This window comes from Oncorhynchus keta, chromosome 29, assembly GCF_023373465.1.
Source record: "Oncorhynchus keta strain PuntledgeMale-10-30-2019 chromosome 29, Oket_V2, whole genome shotgun sequence".
NCBI classification, from domain to species: Eukaryota; Metazoa; Chordata; class Actinopteri; order Salmoniformes; family Salmonidae; genus Oncorhynchus; species Oncorhynchus keta.
The window spans coordinates 5,919,910-5,943,078 of NC_068449.1; the positions used below are offsets into that span (position 1 = coordinate 5,919,910).

The following is a 23,169-nucleotide window of genomic DNA, read 5'->3' on the forward strand; positions in this document are numbered from 1 at the left end:
ATATACAGTACACAATGTTTCAGCTGCAGCAGACTAGTCAAGTTGAAGGCTGATGATGAAGGCTGTTGATGAAGGCTGATGATGAAGGCTGTTGATGAAGGCTGTTGATGAAGGCTGATGATGAAGGCTGTTGATGAAGGCTGATGATGAAGGCTGTTGATGAAGGCTGTTGATGAAGGCTGATGATGAAGGCTGTTGATGAAGGCTGTTGATGGAGGCTGTTGATGAAGGCTGATGATGGAGGCTGTTGATGAAGGCTGTTGATGAATGCTGATGATGAAGGCTGATGATGAAGGATGATGATGAAGGCTGTTGATGAAGGCTATTGATGAAGGCTGTTAATGAAGGCTGATGATGAAGGCTGTTGATGGAGGCTATTGATGAAGGCTGATGATGAAGGCTGTTGATGAAGGCTGTTGATGAAGGCTGATGATGGAGGCTATTGATGAAGGCTGATGATGGAGGCTGTTGATGAAGGCTGTTGATGAAGGCTGATGATGAAGGCTGATGATGAAGGCTGATGATGGAGGCTGTTGATGAAGGCTGTTGATGAAGGCTGATGATGAAGGCTGATGATGAAGGCTGATGATGAAGGCTGTTGATGAAGGCTGATGATGAAGGCTATTGATGAAGGATATTGATGAAGGCTGTTGATGAAGGTTGATGATCAATGCTGATGATGAAGGCTGTTGATGAAGGCTGTTGATGAAGGCTGTTGATGAAGGCTGATGATGAAGGCTGTTGATGAAGGCTGTTGATGAAGGCTGATGATGGAGGCTATTGATGAAGGCTGATGATGGAGGCTGTTGATGAAGGCTGTTGATGAATGCTGATGATGAAGGCTGATGATGAAGGATGATGATGAAGGCTGTTGATGAAGGCTATTGATGAAGGCTGTTAATGAAGGCTGATGATGAAGGCTGTTGATGGAGGCTATTGATGAAGGCTGATGATGAAGGCTGTTGATGAAGGCTGTTGATGAAGGCTGTTGATGAAGGCTGATGATGGAGGCTATTGATGAAGGCTGATGATGGAGGCTATTGATGAAGGCTGATGATGGAGGCTGTTGATGAAGGCTGTTGATGAAGGCTGATGATGAAGGCTGATGATGAAGGCTGATGATGGAGGCTGTTGATGAAGGCTGTTGATGAAGGCTGATGATGAAGGCTGATGATGAAGGCTGATGATGAAGGCTGTTGATGAAGGCTGATGATGAAGGCTATTGATGAAGGATATTGATGAAGGCTGTTGATGAAGGTTGATGATCAAATCACATTGTATTGGTCACATAAACCAAATACAACAGGTAATCAAATATAATAAACATGTAAATGTTTTAAAAACACTAAAGGTTGATTGATTTTTGTTACACCTTACCCTGAAATGCTTACAAGCCCTAAACCAGCAATGCAGTTATAAGAAAATAGAGTTAAGAAAATATTTACTGAATAAAGTAAAGTAAAACAAGTAACCCAATACTGAGTCAATGTGTGGGGGTAAGAGTAAAGTGACTATTCATAGATAATAAACAGCGAGTAGCAGCAGGGGTGGGAGGGGCACACAATGCAATTAGTCCGGGTAGCCATTTGATTACCTGTTCAGTAGTCTTATGGCTTGGGGGTAAAAACTGTTGAGAAGCCTTTGTGTCCTAGACTTGGCACTTCGGTACCACTTGCCATGCAGTAGCAGAGAGAACAGTCTATGACTGGGGTGGCTGGGGTCTTTGACAATTCTTAGGGCCTTCCTCTGACACCGCCTGGTGTAGAGGTCCTGGATGGCAGGAAGCTTAGCCCCTGTGATGTACTGGGCCGTACACACTACCCTCTGTAGTGCCTTGCGGTCAGAGGCTGAACAATTACTGTACCAGGCAGTGATGCAATCTCAGGACCCATGCCAAATCTTTTTAGTTTCCTGAGGGGGAATAGGCTTTGTCGTGCCCTCTTCACAAATGTCTTGGTGTGTTTGGAGAAGTATACTGTATATATTACATATAACCCTAACCCTGAGTGGGCTTTTCTTCCATTATCATCATCAGTATTTTTTGGGACTAGACCCGGTAAAGACATACTTACACACTCTTCTGCTAAGTTCTAATCAGGTTCAAGAGTTAAACATCTCACGACTCAGCTTAGTCCCATGAATTTTTCCATCAGCCTATTAGTGGTACATCTCTTGGTCGAGGGCCGTTTATTGACTTTCAACTCCATTCAAAATGACAGAGGTCAGAAGACCAGTGGAAGTGTCTTGTATTGGATATGCTTCCATATGATCAATTCCAGTGGGGCAAACTTGGCAAAACCGGTTAAAATGATGTTATAATTACATCATTTCTATCCGTTTCTGGTCATTATGTCATCGGATTTGAATGACAACGCTGGGATGTCTCCAAAGCATTGTATTCAACCTTTCCTATAAATGATTGCCTTTACATTTCTGGTTCGTTCACTTCACACCCGACTATGACAGTTCCCAACAGCTAATCACCTTTGAGGAGTGGGTATTTTCTGTATGTTGAAGCTGGTTCAGGGCAGATCATCAGTTGCAGCTGGTTCAATGCAAAGCCCCACTTACTCTGTGCTACTGTGTGTGTTTGTTTTACAGCCAGACCCATGATGGCTGCCCTTCCTCTAAGGCCCATGGTCAACAACGGGACTGTCCTACCAAAGAAAAGTGGCGGCACGCTACCGTCCCTCTCCAGCTCCAGGAAGGATGCTGCTGCAACAGCAACCAAGAGGTAAACAGCTCAAATCGCTTCCATTATATTTTGGTAGGCCTAAATCCAGGAGTTTTCCTGACCACGTGACCTGATAGAGGTTCAGTTTATGAGACATAGGGTCAGTTTATTTATTTATTTTTATTTCACCTTTATTTAACCAGGTAGGCAAGTTGAGAACAAGTTCTCATTTACAACTGCGACCTGGCCAAGATAAAGCATAGCAGTGTGAACAGACAACAACACAGAGTTACACATGGAGTAAACAATAAACAATAAACAAGTCAATAACATAGTAGAAAAAAAAGAATCTATATACATTGTGTGCAAAAGGCATGAGGAGGTAGGCATGAGGCATGAGGAGTGTTTATGAGACATAGGGTCAGTTTATGAGACATAGGGTCAGTTTATGAGACATAAGGTCAGTTTATGAGACATAGGGTCAGTTTATGAGACATAGGGTCAGTTTATGAGACATAGGGTCAGTTTATGAGACATAGGGTCAGTTTATGAGACATAGGGTCAGTTTATGAGACATAGGGTCAGTTTATGAGACATAGGGTCAGTTTATGAGACATAGGGTCAGTTTATGAGACATAGGGTCAGTTTATGAGACATAAGGTCAGTTTATGAGACATAAGGTCAGTTTATGAGACATAGGGTCAGTTTATGAGACATAAGGTCAGTTTATGAGACATAAGGTCAGTTTATGAGACATAGCGTCAGTTTATGAGACATAAGGTCAGTTTATGAGACATAAGGTCAGTTTATGAGACATAAGGTCAGTTTATGAGACATAGGGTCAGTTTATGAGACATAGGGTCAGTTTATGAGACATAAGGTCAGTTTATGAGACAGGGTCAGTTTGAGACATAAGGTCAGTTTATGAGACATAGGGTCAGTTTATGAGACATAGGGTCAGTTTATGAGACATAGGGTCAGTTTATGAGACCTAGGGTCAGTTTATGAGACATAGGGTCAGTTTATGAGACATAAGGTCAGTTTATGAGACATAAGGTCAGTTTATGAGACATAGGGTCAGTTTATGAGACATAAGGTCAGTTTATGAGATATCTTTCACCGGTATTTTTTCTTGATTTGAGTAAAACCAACCCTAGTGTTTTAGTGTTGACTAATTGATCCTTTAAAAACAGTAATGACTCTGTTCCAAGCAGGCAACCACAATTTGTTCTGGTTTGCTGCCAGCTGGCAGTATGAATAGCTAAACGTAGTTAAAGTCAGTTGTACCCTAAAGCTCAAAACGTGGACACTATTGAAATAGACAATTCTACCAGAACAAAAATATCATACAACGTAGGAAATCATCCCAAATGTGGTGTGTTTATTTGATTAGTCCACTAAGTCGACACAATGTCTCCTACAAACCCACATTATTTCTCCTACAAACCCACATTATTTCTCCTACAAACCCACATTATGTCTCCTACAAACCCACATTATGTCTCCTACAAACCCACATTATGTCTCCTACAAACCCACATTATGTCTCCTACAAACCCACATTATGTCTCCTACAAACCCACATTATGTCTCCTACAAACCCACATTATGTCCCCTACAAACCCACATTATGTCTCCTACAAACCCACATTATTTCTCCTACAAACCCACATTATGTATCCTACATACCCACATTATTTCTCCTACAAACCCACATTATGTCTCCTACAAACCCACATTATTTCTCCTACAAACCCACATTATGTCTCCTACAAACCCACATTATTTCTCCTACAAACCCACATTATGTCTCCTACAAACCCACATTATGTCCCCTACAAACCCACATTATGTCTCCTACAAACCCACATTATGTCTCCTACAAACCCACATTATGTCTACTACAAACCCACATTATGTCTCCTACAAACCCACATTATGTCTCCTACAAACCCACATTATGTCTCCTACAAACCCACATTATGTCCCCTACAAATCCACATTATGTCCCCTACAAACCCACATTATGTCTCCTACAAACCCACATTATGTCCCCTACAAACCCACATTATGTCTCCTACAAACCCACATTATTTCTCCTACAAACCCACATTATGTCTCCTACAAACCCACATTATTTCTCCTACAAACCCACATTATGTCTCCTACAAACCCACATTATGTCTCCTACAAACCCACATTATGTCTCCTACAAACCCACATTATTTCTCCTACAAACCCACATTATGTCTCCTACAAACCCACATTATGTCCCCTACAAACCCACATTATGTCTCCTACAAACCCACATTATGTCTCCTACAAACCCACATTATGTCTCCTACAAACCCACATTATGTCTCCTACAAACCCACATTATGTCTCCTACAAACCCACATTATGTCTCCTACAAACCCACATTATGTCTCCTACAAACCCACATTATGTCTCCTACAAACCCACATTATGTCTCCTACAAACCCACATTATGTCTCCTACAAACCCACATTATGTCCCCTACAAACCCACATTATTTATCCTACAAACCCACATTATGTCTCCTACAAACCCACATTATGTCTCCTACAAACCCACATTATTTCTCCTACAAACCCACATTATGTCTCCTACAAACCCACATTATTTCTCCTACATACCCACATTATGTCTCCTACAAACCCACATTGTGTCCCCTACAAACCCACATTATGTCTCCTACAAACCCACATTATGTCTCCTACAAACCCACATTATGTCTCCTACAAACCCACATTATGTCTCCTACAAACCCACATTATGTCTCCTACAAACCCACATTATGTCTCCTACAAACCCACATTATGTCTCCTACAAACCCACATTATGTCTCCTACAAACCCACATTATGTCTCCTACAAACCCACATTATGTCTCCTACAAACCCACATTATGTCCCCTACAAACCCACATTATGTCCCCTACAAACCCACATTATGTCTCCTACAAACCCACATTATGTCCCCTACAAACCCACATTATGTCTCCTACAAACCCACATTATTTCTCCTACAAACCCACATTATGTCTCCTACAAACCCACATTATTTCTCCTACAAACCCACATTATGTCTCCTACAAACCCACATTATTTCTCCTACAAACCCACATTATGTCTCCTACAAACCCACATTATGTCTCCTACAAACCCACATTATGTCTCCTACAAACCCACATTATGTCCCCTACAAACCCACATTATGTCTCCTACAAACCCACATTATGTCTCCTACAAACCCACATTATGTCTCCTACAAACCCACATTATGTCTCCTACAAACCCACATTATGTCTCCTACAAACCCACATTATGTCTCCTACAAACCCACATTATGTCTCCTACAAACCCACATTATGTCTCCTACAAACCCACATTATGTCTCCTACAAACCCACATTATGTCTCCTACAAACCCACATTATGTCTCCTACAAACCCACATTATGTCTCCTACAAACCCACATTATGTCTCCTACAAACCCACATTATGTCTCCTACAAACCCACATTATTTCTCCTACAAACCCACATTATGTCTCCTACAAACCCACATTATTTCTCCTACATACCCACATTATGTCTCCTACAAACCCACATTATGTCCCCTACAAACCCACATTATGTCTCCTACAAACCCACATTATGTCTCCTACAAACCCACATTATGTCTCCTACAAACCCACATTATGTCTCCTACAAACCCACATTATGTCTCCTACAAACCCACATTATGTCTCCTACAAACCCACATTATGTCTCCTACAAACCCACATTATGTCTCCTACAAACCCACATTATGTCTCCTACAAACCCACATTATGTCTCCTACAAACCCACATTATGTCTCCTACAAACCCACATTATGTCTCCTACAAACCCACATTATGTCTCCTACAAACCCACATTATGTCTCCTACAAACCCACATTATGTCTCCTACAAACCCACATTATTTATCCTACAAACCCACATTATGTCTCCTACAAACCCACATTATGTCTCCTACAAACCCACATTATGTCTCCTACAAACCCACATTATGTCCCCTACAAACCCACATTATGTCTCCTACAAACCCACATTATGTCTCCTACAAACCCACATTATGTCTCCTACAAACCCACATTATTTATCCTACAAACCCACATTATGTCTCCTACAAACCCACATTATGTCCCCTACAAACCCACATTATTTATCCTACAAACCCACATTATGTCTCCTACAAACCCACATTATGTCTCCTACAAAACCCACATTATGTCCCCTACAAACCCACATTATTTATCCTACAAACCCACATTTTGTCTCCTACAAACCCACATTATGTCCCCTACAAACCCACATTATTTCTCCTACAAACCCACATTATGTCTCCTACAAACCCACATTATGTCCCCTACAAACCCACATTATGTCTCCTACAAACCCACATTATTTCTCCTACAAACCCACATTATGTCTCCTACAAACCCACATTATTTCTCCTACAAACCCACATTATGTCTCCTACAAACCCACATTATTTCTCCTACAAACCCACATTATGTCTCCTACAAACCCACATTATTTCTCCTACAAACCCACATTATGTCTCCTACAAACCCACATTATGTCCCCTACAAACCCACATTATGTCTCCTACAAACCCACATTATGTCTCCTACAAACCCACATTATGTCTCCTACAAACCCACATTATGTCTCCTACAAACCCACATTATGTCTCCTACAAACCCACATTATGTCTCCTAAAACCCACATTATGTCTCCTACAAACCCACATTATGTCTCCTACAAACCCACATTATGTCTCCTACAAACCCACATTATGTCTCCTACAAACCCACATTATGTCTCCTACAAACCCACATTATGTCTCCTACAAACCCACATTATGTCTCCTACAAACCCACATTATGTCTCCTACAAACCCACATTATTTCTCCTACAAACCCACATTATGTCTCCTACAAACCCACATTATTTCTCCTACATACCCACATTATGTCTCCTACAAACCCACATTATGTCCCCTACAAACCCACATTATGTCTCCTACAAACCCACATTATGTCTCCTACAAACCCACATTATGTCTCCTACAAACCCACATTATGTCTCCTACAAACCCACATTATGTCTCCTACAAACCCACATTATGTCTCCTACAAACCCACATTATGTCTCCTACAAACCCACATTATGTCTCCTACAAACCCACATTATGTCTCCTACAAACCCACATTATGTCTCCTACAAACCCACATTATGTCTCCTACAAACCCACATTATGTCTCCTACAAACCCACATTATGTCTCCTACAAACCCACATTATGTCTCCTACAAACCCACATTATGTCTCCTACAAACCCACATTATGTCCCCTACAAACCCACATTATGTATCCTACAAACCCACATTATGTCTCCTACAAACCCACATTATTTCTCCTACAAACCCACATTATGTCCCCTACAAACCCACATTATGTCTCCTACAAACCCACATTATGTCTCCTACAAACCCACATTATGTCCCCTACAAACCCACATTATTTATCCTACAAACCCACATTATGTCTCCTACAAACCCACATTATGTCTCCTACAAACCCACATTATTTATCCTACAAACCCACATTATGTCTCCTACAAACCCACATTATGTCTCCTACAAAACCCACATTATTTATCCTACAAACCCACATTATGTCTCCTACAAACCCACATTATGTCCCTTACAAACCCACATTATGTCCCCTACAAACCCACATTATGTTTCCTACAAACCCACATTATTTCTCCTACAAACTCACATTATGTCCCCTACAAACCCACATTATGTCTCCTACAAACCCACATTATGTCCCCTACAAACCCACATTATGTCTCCTACAAACCCACATTATTTCTCCTACAAACCCACATTATGTCCCCTACAAACCCACATTATGTCCCCTACAAACCCACATTATGTCCCCTACAAACCCACATTATGTCCCCTACAAACCCACATTATGTCCCCTACAAACCCACATTATGTCTCCTACAAACCCACATTATTTCTCCTACAAACCCACATTATGTCCCCTACAAACCCACATTATGTCCCCTACAAACCCACATTATGTCTCCTACAAACCCACATTATGTCCCCTACAAACCCACATTATGTCTCCTACAAACCCACATTGTGTCCCCTACAAACCCACATTATGTCCCCTACAAACCCACATTATGTCTCCTACAAACCCACATTATGTCTCCTACAAACCCACATTATGTCTCCTACAAACCCACATTATGTCTCCTACAAACCCACATTATGTCTCCTACAAACCCACATTATGTCTCCTACAAACCCACATTATGTCTCCTACAAACCCACATTATGTCTCCTACAAACCCACATTATGTCTCCTACAAACCCACATTATGTCCCCTACAAACCCACATTATTTATCCTACAAACCCACATTATGTCTCCTACAAACCCACATTATGTCTCCTACAAACCCACATTATTTATCCTACAAACCCACATTTTGTCTCCTACAAACCCACATTATGTCCCCTACAAACCCACATTATTTATCCTACAAACCCACATTATGTCTCCTACAAACCCACATTATGTCTCCTACAAACCCACATTATGTCCCCTACAAACCCACATTATGTCTCCTACAAACCCACATTATTTCTCCTACAAACCCACATTATGTCCCCTACAAACCCACATTATTTCTCCTACAAACCCACATTATGTCTCCTACAAACCCACATTATGTCTCCTACAAACCCACATTATTTCTCCTACAAACCCACATTATGTCCCCTACAAACCCACATTATGTCCCCTACAAACCCACATTATGTCTCCTACAAACCCACATTATGTCCCCTACAAACCCACATTATGTCCCCTACAAACCCACATTATGTCTCCTACAAACCCACATTATTTCTCCTACAAACCCACATTATGTCCCCTACAAACCCACATTATGTCCCCTACAAACCCACATTATGTCCCCTACAAACCCACATTATGTCTCCTACAAACCCACATTATGTCTCCTACAAACCCACATTGTGTCTCCTACAAACCCACATTATGTCTCCTACAAACCCACATTATGTCCCCTACAAACCCACATTATGTCCCCTACAAACCCACATTATGTCTCCTACAAACCCACATTATGTCTCCTACAAACCCACATTATGTCTCCTACAAACCCACATTATGTCTCCTACAAACCCACATTATGTCTCCTACAAACCCACATTATGTCTCCTACAAACCCACATTGTGTCTCCTACAAACCCACATTATGTCTCCTACAAACCCACATTATGTCTCCTACAAACCCACATTATGTCTCCTACAAACCCACATTGTGTCTCCTACAAACCCACATTATGTCTCCTACAAACCCACATTGTGTCTCCTACAAACCCACATTATGTCTCCTACAAACCCACATTATGTCTCCTACAAATCCACATTGTGTCTCCTACAAACCCACATTATGTCTCCTACAAACCCACATTGTGTCTCCTACAAACCCACATTATGTCTCCTACAAACCCACATTGTGTCTCCTACAAACCCACATTATGTCTCCTACAAACCCACATTGTGTCTCCTACAAACCCACATTATGTCTCCTACAAACCCACATTGTGTCTCCTACAAACCCACATTATGTCCCCTACAAACCCACATTATGTCTCCTACAAACCCACATTATGTCCCCTACAAACCCACATTGTGTCTCCTACAAACCCACATTATGTCCCCTACAAACCCACATTATGTCTCCTACAAACCCACATTATGTCCCTTACAAACCCACATTATGTCTCCTACAAACCCACATTATGTCTCCTACAAACCCACACAATGTCTTCTACAAACCCACATTATGTCTCCTACAAACCCACATTATGTCTCCTACAAACCCACATTATGTCTCCTACAAACCCACATTATGTCTCCTACAAACCTACATTATGTCTCCTACAAACCCACACTGTTTTCTCTTCACCGCATTACTACTGTCACATTTTTCAGCCCTGGCATAAATATCCCCTCCTCAGAAGGGAGAGCCACTGACATTTTACGTGGATGGTAAAACAAAGGGACAGTGCTGTCACGGCCATCCCCATACCCACCGCCGTGGCATTCAGAGACCAGGCCCCGATTAACTGACTGGGGCTGACTGGGGCAAGGGGAGCACAGGTAATCAATCACTACTGTCAGGGGAACAAAAGGCACTCCTCCACTGATGGTTATGCCTGGAGTCAAATTATCATAATCCTGGACTGACGAATAGATGGTGGATGGATGAGACAACAGACTCTAGAGTAATTTGATGTAAAGAGGAGAAGAGGGAGGGTGGAAGAGTTCCTAATATCGATGCCGTATCAAAGAACCTTCTCCAGACTGAATCAATAGATCTAGAATGATAGACACTGAGTCTGCAAAGCATTTAAGAACACCTTCCTAATATTGAGTTGCACCTCCTTTTGCCCTCAGAACAGCCTCCATTCGTCGGGTCATGGACAAATGTGTCAAAAGTGTTCCACGGGGATGCTGGCCCATGTTGATTCCAATGCTTCCCACAGTTGTGTCTAGTTGGCTGGATGTCTTTTGGGTGGTGGACCATTTTGATACACACGTGAAATTGTTGAGCATGAAAAACCCAGCAGCGTTGCTGTTATTGACACAAACCAGTACACTTGGCACTTACTACCAGACCCCGTTCAAAAGCATTTAAATATTTTGTCTTTCCCATTCACCCTCTCAATATTCTCAAGGCTTAAAAATCCTTATTTAACCTGTCTTCATCCCTTCATCTAAACTGATTGAAGTGGACTTTACAGGTAACATCAATAAGGGATAAGCTTCACCTGGATTCACCTGGTCAGTCTATGTCATGGAAAGAGGAGGTGTTCCTAATGTTCTGTCTGGCCCTAACCCCCCAGACCCAGTCTCTCCATCTGTCTGGCCCTAACCCCCCAGACCCAGTCTCTCCATCTGTGGCCCTAACCCCCAGACCCAGTCTCTCCATCTGTGGCCCTAACCCCCCAGACCCAGTCTCTCCATCTGTCTGGCCCTAACCCCCCAGACCCAGTCTCTCCATCTGTCTGGCCCTAACCCCCCAGACCCAATCTCTCCATCTGTCTGGCCCTTACCCCCCAGACCCAGTCTCTCCAGTCTGGCTGGTCCTAACCCCCCAGGCCCAGTCTCTCCAGTCTGTCTGGCCCTAACCCCCCAGACCCAGTCTGGCTGGCCCTAACCCCCAAGACCCAATCTCTCCATTTGTCTGCCCCTTACCCCCAGACCCAGTCTCTCCAGTCTGGCTGGCCCTAACCCCCAGACCCAGTCTCTCCAGTCTGGCTGGCCCTAACCCCCCAGACCCAGTCTCTCCAGTCTGGCTGGTCCCTAACCCCCCAGACCCAGTCTCTCCAGTCTGGCCCTAACCCCCAGACCCAGTCTCTCCAGTCTGGCCCTTACCCCCAGACCCAGTCTCTCCAGTCTTTCTGGCCCTAACCCCCCAGACCCAGTCTCTCCAGTCTGGCCCTTACCCCCCAGACCCAGTCTCTCCAGTCTGGCCCTTACCCCCCAGACCCAGTCTCTCCAGTCTGGCCCTTACCCCCCAGACCCAGTCTCTCCAGTCTGGCTGGCCCTAACCCCTCCTAGCAGGTTAGAGAGTGTCCAGACTGTTACGTTATCATCATCCTAAATGCTCATTATGTTACCTCAATGCTACCCATCCCCCATAGATGAATGAGACATTTAATTAACAGATCATTTCCATGAACAATGAATAACACCATTCATTATAAAACGAATGAATCTCTCTCCTTCCCTCTGTGTGTGTGTGTGTGTGTGTGTGTGTGTGTGTGTGTGTGTGTGTGTGTGTGTGTGTGTGTGTGTGTGTGTGTGTGTGTGTGTGTGTGTGTGTGTGTGTGTGTGTGTGTGTGTGTGTGTGTGTGTGTGTGTGTGTGTGTGTGTGTGTGTGTGTGTGTGTGTGTGTGTGTGTGTGTGTGTGTGAGTCTCTCCAGTGTGTGCCAGTCTCACGCGCTGTCTGGCCCTTACCCCCCAGACCCAGTCTCACCAGTAACCAGTAACCGTGTGTGTGTTGATTAGATCAACTACATTAGGTGCTGCTCCCATGCCCACCTACGTTGGCAAAATATTTCAATAAAGCCCCCATGGCCTAATTTACTCCATTCCTGATCGAGGTGTGCCTGCTGCCTGACATACCTCAACTAACAAAGACCCCCTCCACCCCACACACACACATCCCCGGACCCTGTTTCAGAGGGATAACATCAGCCCCAACGGCAGGAGTGAATGGACTTTGGTTTTGTGTGCCGGATTAGACTTGAGCCTGGAAGCCATTCTAGCCAATGGACTGCTGATAAGGCCCTTCCTTTGTACAGGCATTTGAATGGGCAGCCCTTTGACATGTTTCAACCATCTCCTTTCAACCATCAATACCCTCACAAATGTGTCCACAGCGGAAAGAGAGGGAAAGGACTCTCTCTGTCATGGATCAGTAATCTGGTTTCCTAGCATAGGGCCTTCCTTTGGTGTTCTATGACGGTCTGTACTTAACAAGGACATATGAGGGATCATAACAGATACTGGTATTTATAGCTTGCTGGTATGGTCCATGCTTGTCCTTGTCGCTAAAAGGTCAAAATAAAGTTTGAAGTCTTCGATGTTTCAGATGATAGAGGATGTTTTCCAGAAGGATTTGCATCTGAAAACCCTCTGAGGGGATACAGCTAAATAACCAACTATTTTAATGGTCCCCAGACAGTTCATGTTGTTCTCTCTTTTAAACTATCACAATAAAAAATCAAGAGAGTCACACACACCATAAGTCAACATCCAGTAATTTATTGGGTATTTACCAAATAACAGTAAATACATTGCTGGGAGTTTATATATGGAGTGTGTGACTCTCTTTATTTTTGATAGATTATAGTTTATTCTCCGTTAAAATAATTTTTGTGTTTTTTATCTTCTCTCTTTTACCATTCAGTGATGTTATCATCCATTTTACCATCTCTTCCCCAGAGAGAGACATCTTGGGTGTTCATTTCAATAGTTTACAGACAAGTAAAGAAGTACTCCTTTATGCGCCTTAGAAACATAATTCCTTGGACAATATCTTTTAAGCAGCTGTAAAAGGCACCATCGGGTAGTTTTATCGTCCATTTTACCATCTCTCCCCAGCACTGTGAGGAGAACCAACTCCAACGAAACGATGAGCACGCTGACGCGTAAAGACAGCGGAGACTCCAAGAGCAACCGCACCCGTGCCGGCTCCACCGGGAGCAACTCCAGCGGCAAGAGAGCCAGCGAAAGGTACAGCTAGCATAACAACAATGACTGGTCCTTCACAGCCAGACCTGGGTAGTGTTCAGTAGGGCACACCGTAGTGAAATGTTTTGAAACATAAAACTAAAACAAGCCTTTCTTATTGGAAACCTACCCGTTTCAGTCCGTTTCAAAATGTTTCACCCGACTGCACATGACCCTGTGTTCGAGTAGTGTTTGTTATCATTCAAAAACTTTATCTGCGCTTGATTGAACATATCTGGTCGCAGTGACGGAAAGTGTTGACACAGCTTTTTTTTTCATCCACCTTGCAGCAAACTGAAGGAGCCCGTTTTCAATACAGGTAAGAGCCAACGGTACTCTAATCAGTCATGCCATGCCCTCATTGGCTCCCTGTGAGTTAGAGGGTTAATTCAATTTGTCAGCATTGTTTAAATTAACAGACGTGCAGAACAAATGTAAGACATGTTACTAGTTCTTTGCAGGTTAAAGTTAGCGCCTCCTCCCCATCAGGCCAAACTGGTCGCAATGACATCAAGGTGACACGTGTTTGGTTGTAATGACGTTTTAACGACGTTGTAATGACGTTGTAATGACGTTTTAACAACGTTGTAATGACGTTGTAAAGACGTTGTAATGACGTTGTAACGACGTTGTAATGACGTTGTAATGACATTGTAATGACATTGTAATGACGTTGTAAAGACGTTGTAATGACGTTGTAATGACGTTGTAATGACGTTGTAACGACGTTGTAACGACGTTTTAATGACGTTGTAACGACGTTGTAACGACGTTGTAACGACGTTGTAATGACGTTGTAACGACGTTGTAATGACGTTGTAATGACATTGTAACAACGTTGTAATGACATTGTAACGACGTTGTAATTACGTTGTAACGACGTTGTAATGACGTTGTAACGACGTTGTAACGGCGTCATTTCGACCACTTTTGCTCACTTGGTTAATTCTCAGCTCACAGACTACCAGTCAAGTCTGTTCTGTGATGTGCTGTGATGTACCGTGGTGATGTTTCTGTTGTAAACATGTTGAAAACATTCATCCTCCAACCTTCCATAACCACTTCCATCCTCACATTAATTCCTGTTAAGCATTTCAACCTCCATCTGATTTCCTCTTTCCTGTTTCCTTACCTGGAGTTACATACCTGTACTACACGTTTTACTGTAGGAGTTTGTAATCAGTAGTAGTAACAGTAAACACTATGAGATCTCCAGAGTGGTATTGATCACTGTGTAAATTAGATTGCTGTATCCCATTAGGCTGATTTATCTGGTGTAATTCTCCCTGATTGATCATCACCCCTCTGTACCTGGGGCGGCAGGGTAGCCTAGTGGTTAGAGTGGAGGGGCGGCAGGGTAGCCTAGTGGTTAGAGTGGAGGGGCGGCAGGGTAGCCTAGTGGTTAGAGTGGAGGGGCGGCAGGGTAGCCTAGTGGTTAGAGTGGAGGGGCGGCAGGGTAGCCTAGTGGTTAGAGTGGAGGGGCGGCAGGGTAGCCTAGTGGTTAGAGTGGAGGGGCGGCAGGGTAGCCTAGTGGTTAGAGTGGAGGGGCGGCAGGGTAGCCTAGTGGTTAGAGTGGAGGGGCGGCAGGGTAGCCTAGTGGTTAGAGTGGAGGGGCGGCAGGGTAGCCTAGTGGTTAGAGTGGAGGGGCGGCAGGGTAGCCTAGTGGTTAGAGTGGAGGGGCGGCAGGGTAGCCTAGTGGTTAGAGTGGAGGGGCGGCAGGGTAGCCTAGTGGTTAGAGTGTAGGTGCGGCAGGGTAGCCTAGTGGTTAGAGTGGAGGGGCGGCAGGGTAGCCTAGTGGTTAGAGTGGAGGGGCGGCAGGGTAGCCTAGTGGTTAGAGTGTAGGGGCGGCAGGGTAGCCTAGTGGTTAGAGTGGAGGGGCGGCAGGGTAGCCTAGTGGTTAGAGTGGAGGGGCGGCAGGGTAGCCTAGTGGTTAGAGTGGAGGGGCGGCAGGGTAGCCTAGTGGTTAGAGTGGAGGGGCGGCAGGGTAGCCTAGTGGTTAGAGTGGAGGGGCGGCAGGGTAGCCTAGTGGTTAGAGTGGAGGGGCGGCAGGGTAGCCTAGTGGTTAGAGTGGAGGGGCGGCAGGGTAGCCTAGTGGTTAGAGTGTAGGGGCGGCAGGGTAGCCTAGTGGTTAGAGTGTAGGGGCGGCAGGGTAGCCTAGTGGTTAGAGTGGAGGGGCGGCAGGGTAGCCTAGTGGTTAGAGTGTAGGGGCGGCAGGGTAGCCTAGTGGTTAGAGTGTAGGGGCGGCAGGGTAGCCTAGTGGTTAGAGTGTAGGGGCGGCAGGGTAGCCTAGTGGTTAGAGTGTAGGGGCGGCAGGGTAGCCTAGTGGTTAGAGTGTAGGGGCGGCAGGGTAGCCTAGTGGTTAGAGTGTAGGGGCGGCAGGGTAGCCTAGTGGTTAGAGTGGAGGGGCGGCAGGGTAGCCTAGTGGTTAGAGTGTAGGGGCGGCAGGGTAGCCTAGTGGTTAGAGTGTAGGGGTGGCAGGGTAGCCTAGTGGTTAGAGTGGAGGGGCGGCAGGGTAGCCTAGTGGTTAGAGTGGAGGGGCGGCAGGGTAACCTAGTGGTTAGAGCCTTGGACTAGTAACCGGAAGATTGCAAGTTCAAACCCCCGAGCTGACAAGGTACAAATCTGTCGTTGTGAACAGGCAGTTAACCCACTGTTCCTAGGCTGTCATTGAAAATAAGAATTTATTCTTAACTGACTTGCCTAGTTAAATAAAGGTAAAATAAATTTAAAAAACCTGTAGCTGGGGGTTGATTCTTGCTGAACCTTACTGTGGCTGAGGTTTGATTCTTGCTGAACCTTACTGTCGGTTTGATTCCAGCAAGAGAAAATACACTGGCACCAACATTAACATGTTGTTGATGATTTGAATCAATTATTGTCTATAATAGTCTGATCAGACCAGCACAGTCCCAGGGTAGTGTCATAAACCTTCAACCTTAAGGAGAAGTCAACGAGTCAATGAATCAATGCAAATAACTGATTACGCATAACAGCTATCGAGATGATGCCTGAATAGTCCCAATGGACACTGCGCCTTCGTATAATCTGAATAGTCCCAATGGACACTGCGCCTTCGTATAATCTGAATAGTCCCAATGGACACTGCGCCTTCGTATAATCTGAATAGTCCCAAGGGACACTGCGCCTTCGTATAATCTGAATAGTCCCAATGGACACTGCGCCTTCGTATAATCTGAATAGTCTCAATGGACACTGCGCCTTCGTATAATCTGAATAGTCCCAATGGACACTGCGCCTTCGTATAATCTGAATAGTCCCAATGGACACTGCGCCTTCGTATAATCTGAATAGTCCCAATGGACACTGTGCCTTCGTATAATCTGAATAGTCCCAATGGACATTGTGCCTTCGTATAATCTGAATAGTCTCAATGGACACTGCGCCTTCGTATAATCTGAATAGTCTCAATGGACACTGCGCCTTCGTATAATCTGAATAGTCCCAATGGACATTGTGCCTTCGTATAATCTGAATAGTCTCAATGGACACTGCGCCTTCGTATAATCTGAATAGTCTCAATGGACACTGCGCCTTCGTATAATCTGAATAGTCCCAATGGACATTGTGCCTTCGTATAATCTGAATAGTCTCAATGGACACTGCGCCTTCGTATAATCTGAATAGTCTCAATGGACATTGTGCCTTCGTATAATCTGAATAGTCTCAATGGACACTGCGCCTTCGTATAATCTGAATAGTCCAAATGGACATTGTGCCTTCGTATAATCTGAATAGTCCCAATGGACACTGCGCCTTCGTATAATCTGAATAGTCCCAATGGACACTGCGCCTTCGTATAATCTGAATAGTCCCAATGGACAGTGTGCCTTCGTATAATCTGAATAGTCCCAATGGACATTGTGCCTTCGTATAATCTGAATAGTCCCAATGGACATTGTGCCTTCGTATAATCTGAATAGTCCCAATGGACACTGCGCCTTCGTATAATCTGAATAGTCCCAATGGACATTGTGCCTTCGTATAATCTGAATAGTCCCAATGGACAGTGTGCCTTCGTATAATCTGAATAGTCCCAATGGACATTGTGCCTTCGTATAATCTGAATAGTCCCAATGGACAGTGTGCCTTCGTATAATCTGAATAGTCCCAATGGACATTGTGCCTTCGTATAATCTGAATAGTCCCAATGGACATTGTGCCTTCGTATAATCTGAATAGTCCCAATGGACATTGTGCCTTCGTATAATCTGAATAGTCCCAATTTTCTGTTGATTAGAATCTCTCTATAGTACATCTAATCTTCCACAAATCCATAAGGACCAAACAAGTAACAGAAACACTACATGCTTACCCTGTGGCCTATGTGAAGTTGTCAGATGCTCCTGTTCAGACTGGTAGATCAGATGGATAGATGAATAGATGGATGGATGGATGATTTGCCTAGATTCAAACAGAAAATACCTCAAGCACAATAGAGTAAGTGTTGTCAAGGCTGAGGCAAGGCGCTTGCATAAAACGTAGGAAGTGGAAGAAGTCCCAATGATGAGCAAATCCAGGTCAGAAACAGGAAGTCCAGGTCAGGAACAGGAAGCAAAACCTCACCTGGTCCTTCTGTCCCCTTCTCTCTGAACTCACAAGGGATGCGACGAGTGACACACTGCAAAGGTAGGTTTTGGTCCTCAAGCCCCCTTACGTTAGCAGCTCTCTGGACATTGTGTTCTCCTAAGGCCTTAGACAAATAGTTAATCTACACATAAAGGAGCTGTATGTGGCGTGGGGGGAGGCCGGGTTATCTGACACACTACGCCACCATCATGGGAATTGCACCCAAAGAAATAGTGTGGTAGCTAAGACCCCTCCATATCACAATATGGCGTAGTCGGCAGGATATTACGTTACACATACCTGGAGCTATTAGACTTAGACTACAGCAATTGTTCTTGTCTCGTGCGAGAACGTACAGTATAGGCTACTGACTGACTCCTTTTGCCTGTGAGTCATAGGCCCAATGCACAGAGAGCAGCCCCGTGGCACGGGTGGGTTTGGGTTGACAGTGAGTGTGATAGTTTCCCTCCCCAATATGTCAGCCAACTGTGGACTAATATACACACTCCTAACACAGGGTTTCCCAAACTCGGTCTGTGGGCCCCCTCTGGGTACACGTTTTGGATTTTGGTCCCAGCACTACACAGCTGATTCAAATAATCAAAGCTTGATGATGAGTTGGTCATTTGAATCTGCTGTGTATTTATGGTGCAGAGTTTGGGAAACCTGAGTCTGAACTGTGTCTGGTTGATTGCAGTGATGCTTTTAGACTAGCTGTTAAGCTTAGTGTGGAATTGCCACGTTGTAGATATGTTTGCTCACAGCCACACAGCTCTCTTTTGTCCTCGTCACCATAGGAACCCCACCAAATATTTCCTGCAATGCACCCTGATCTCCTAAGAGCCCCTTTTCAGAGTGTTGGTATCACATATCCTGAAAAGGGCTGTTTGCATTACAATGTCTTCACTTTATGTCTTTTGAAGTCTTTTTGGAGTGGCCTTCTCTTGCATGGCCTTCAGTGCGGAGTGTTTGATGGGCAGCTTATGCCCAATTTCCACAAGTCTGGCTAAAGAAAGATGAAAGAGACATGTTTGGAAGCAGACTCTCGTGAAACTCATGGACAGATTCAATGCTGTCAGTGGCAACAACAACAAAATAAAATATTTAAAAATACATAAGATAAGCATGGTAGGTCAAGTGAACATATTTAAAGATGAATGTTATTCACCCTGATGCCAGCTAAAGTAGATCAAAAAAAGAGACGCTTTACTGTCTCATGTTTATCATAGACATTAGTTATATGTTGAGCCACTAATGCACTCTTTTAGTAAAAGTCTCAAGCGTAACGTGAAGAGTGAGAGCCCCAGTAGTTTAGCCCACCAGCGGTTGTTAACCAGTAGATACGGTAGCTTGTCTAGTACCAGTCCCGTGTTTTGTGGTCGTCTATTGTAGCAGAACAGCAAGTTGTCGATCAAATCTAACTTGGATATATTCTACTGACCCCTCCTCCTCCTTCCCACTGGCCCCATTTCCAACTCTTCCACCTAACCTACCTAGTAACCGTGCAGATATACCTGTCCCGCCCATCGAAAAGGATTGGAACCGCTGAGGCGCCCAAATCGAGCGTAGCAGCTGTGTCTGGCCGCTCCTCCGCTCCCCACACGGCGCCTGACTCCAAGAATGCACCTGACAAGTCTGTCAGGTCCACTGGAGTCAGGAAGACCCCGACGTTCACTATCCCCCTGAAAAAGTCAGTTAGCCACACTCCTTTAGACACTCCGAACTACAGGAGCCCCGTCAAATCACCTAGCCAGTACTTCCAAATCTGTTACTAAGCGAGGTCTATACCAGCTCTTTGCATTAGATTGAAAAAAAATGGACTTGAAAAAGCATTCCTCTCCATGACCGTCATGTTTCATGTTTTCTTCCTGTGTTTTGTTTCTTCTTGGTTGTTTTTGCTTCTCTTGCTGTGGCACCCTATGCATGTTGTCGCATCTGTTCATTTTGCATCAGTCGTTGTTATTGTCTGAATAAAAGGAAAATGAAAGCCCATCTATCTCTGTGTTTTGCTGATCTATAATTTCCTTTACTAAATGCATTCACTCCTTTAAAACTTTTCATTTTAAAAATGTATATCAACATCTCATAACCATGACACCCCTCTAAACTATTGATCGTCTCTACACCCCTCTAAACTATTGATCGTCTCTACACCCCTCTAAACTATTGATCGTCTCTACACCCCTCTAAACTAGTGATCGTCTCTACACCCCTCTAAACTATTGATTGTCTCTACACCCCTCTAAATTATTGATCATCTCTACACCCCTCTTTCATTCTCATCGTCTCTACACCCCTCTAAACTATTGATAGTCTCTACACCCCTCTAAACTATTGATTGTCTCTACACCCCTCTAGACTATTGATCGTCTCTACACCCCTCTAAACTATTGATCATCTCTACACCACTCTTTCATTCTCATCATCTCTACACCACGGGAAGTTGGTGACACCTTAATTGGGGAGGACAGGCTCATGGTAGTGGATGGAGTGGAGTGAGTGGAATTTTATCAAATACATCAAACACATCAAATACATGGGTTCCGTGGGTTCCGTGGGTTTGATGCCGTTCCATTCACTCCTTTCCAGACAATATTATGAGTCGTCCTCCCTTCAACAGCCCCCACTGCTCTACACCCCTCTTTCGTTCTCAAGAGTCTCTACACCCCTCTCATTCTCAATAGTCTCTACACCCCTCTTTCATTCTCGAGAGTCTCTACGCCCCTCTTTCATTCTCAAGAGTCTTTACACCCCTCTTTCATTCTCAAGAGTCTCTACATCCCTCTTTCATACTCAAGATAATTTACACCCCTCTTTCATTCTCAAGAGTCTCTACTCCCCTCTTTCATACTCAATAGTCTCTACACCCCTCTTTCATTCTCAAGAGTCTCTACTCCCCTCTTTCATTCTCAAGAGTCTTCATTCTCAAGAGTCTCTACGCCCCTTCTTTCATACTCAAGAGTCTCTACACCCCAGCTTTATTCTCAAGAGTCTCTACTCCCCTCTTTCATACCACCTCTTTCATTCTCAAGAGTCTCTACATCCCTCTTTCATTCTCAAGAGTCTCGACACCCCAGCTTTATTCTCAAGTCTTTACACCCCTCTTTCATTCTCAAGAGTCTTTACACCCCTCTTTCATTCTCAAGAGTCTCTACATCCCTCTTTCATACTCAAGATAATTTACACCCCTCTTTCATTCTCAAGAGTCTCTACTCCCCTCTTTCATACTCAAGATAATTTACACCCCTCTTTCATTCTCAAGAGTCTCTACATCCCTCTTTCATTCTCAAGAGTCTCGACACCCCAGCTTTATTCTCAAGTCTTTACACCCCTCTTTCATTCTCAAGAGTCTTTACACCCCTCTTTCATTCTCAAGAGTCTCTACTCCCCTCTTTCATTCTCAAGAGTCTTTACACCCCTCTTTCATTCTCAAGAGTCTCTACACCCCTCTTTCATTCTCAAGAGTCTCTACTCCCCTCTTTCATTCTCAAGAGTCTTTACACCCCTCTTTCATTCTCAAGAGTCTCTACACCCCTCTTTCATTCTCAAGAGTCTCGACTCCCCTCTTTCATTCTCAAGAGTCTTTACACCCCTCTTTCATTACAAGAGTCTCTACTCCCCTCTTTCATTCTCAAGAGTCTCTACTCCCCTCTTTCATTCTCAAGAGTCTCTACACCCCTCTTTCATTCTCAAGAGTCTCTACACCCCTCTTTCATTCTCAAGAGTCTCTACTTCTTTCATTCTCAAGAGTCTTTACACCCCTCTTTCATTTTCAAGAGTCTCTACACCCCTCTTTCATTCTCAAGAGTCTCTACTCCCCTCTTTCATTCTCAAGAGTCTCTACACCCCTCTTTCATTCTCAAGAGTCTCTACACCCCTCTTTCATTCTCAAGTCTTTGCACCCCTCTTTCATTCTCAAGAGTCTCGACTCCCTCTTTCATTCTCAAGAGTCTTTACACCCCTCTTTCATTACAAGAGTCTCTACTCCCCTCTTTCATTCTCAAGAGTCTCTACTCCCCTCTTTCATTCTCAAGAGTCTCTACACCCCTCTTTCATTCTCAAGAGTCTCTACACCCCTCTTTCATTCTCAAGAGTCTCTACACCCCTCTTTCATTCTCAAGAGTCTCTACACCCCTCTTTCATTCTCAAGTCTTTGCACCCCTCTTTCATTCTCAAGAGTCTCTCCACCCCTCTTTCATTCTCAAGTCTTTACACCCCTCTTTCATTCCTAAGAGTCTCTACTCCCCTCTTTCATTCTCAAGAGTCTCTACACCCCTCTTTCATTCTCAAGAGTCTCTACACCCCTCTTTCATTCTCAAGAGTCTCTACACCCCTCTTTCATTCTCAAGAGTCTCTACACCCCTCTTTCATTCTCAAGAGTCTCTACACCCCTCTTTCATTCTCAAGAGTCTCTACACCCCTCTTTCATTCTCAAGAGTCTCTACTCCCCTCTTTCATTCTCAAGAGTCTCTACACCCCTCTT

The 23,169-nt window shown here is 44.1% G+C and overlaps 1 protein-coding gene across 6 annotated transcripts in view; it reads left to right on the forward strand.

Annotated features, from left to right (window-relative positions):
• Nucleotides 1-23,169, forward strand: part of LOC118378948 (echinoderm microtubule-associated protein-like 1) — a 97,449-nt gene that overhangs the window by 60,203 nt on the left and 14,077 nt on the right. For 4 of the 6 annotated variants that reach the window (XM_052485822.1, XM_052485818.1, XM_052485820.1 and 1 more), the window contains 4 exons: nucleotides 2,602-2,734; nucleotides 13,971-14,102; nucleotides 14,390-14,418; nucleotides 18,720-18,746. In XM_052485822.1, the coding sequence (XP_052341782.1) occupies nucleotides 2,602-2,734; nucleotides 13,971-14,102; nucleotides 14,390-14,418; nucleotides 18,720-18,746 (321 nt within the window). The remainder of the gene's footprint in view (nucleotides 1-2,601; nucleotides 2,735-13,970; nucleotides 14,103-14,389; nucleotides 14,419-18,719; nucleotides 18,747-23,169) is intronic. The other 2 variants (XM_052485821.1, XM_052485824.1) reach the window with 1 other exon arrangement.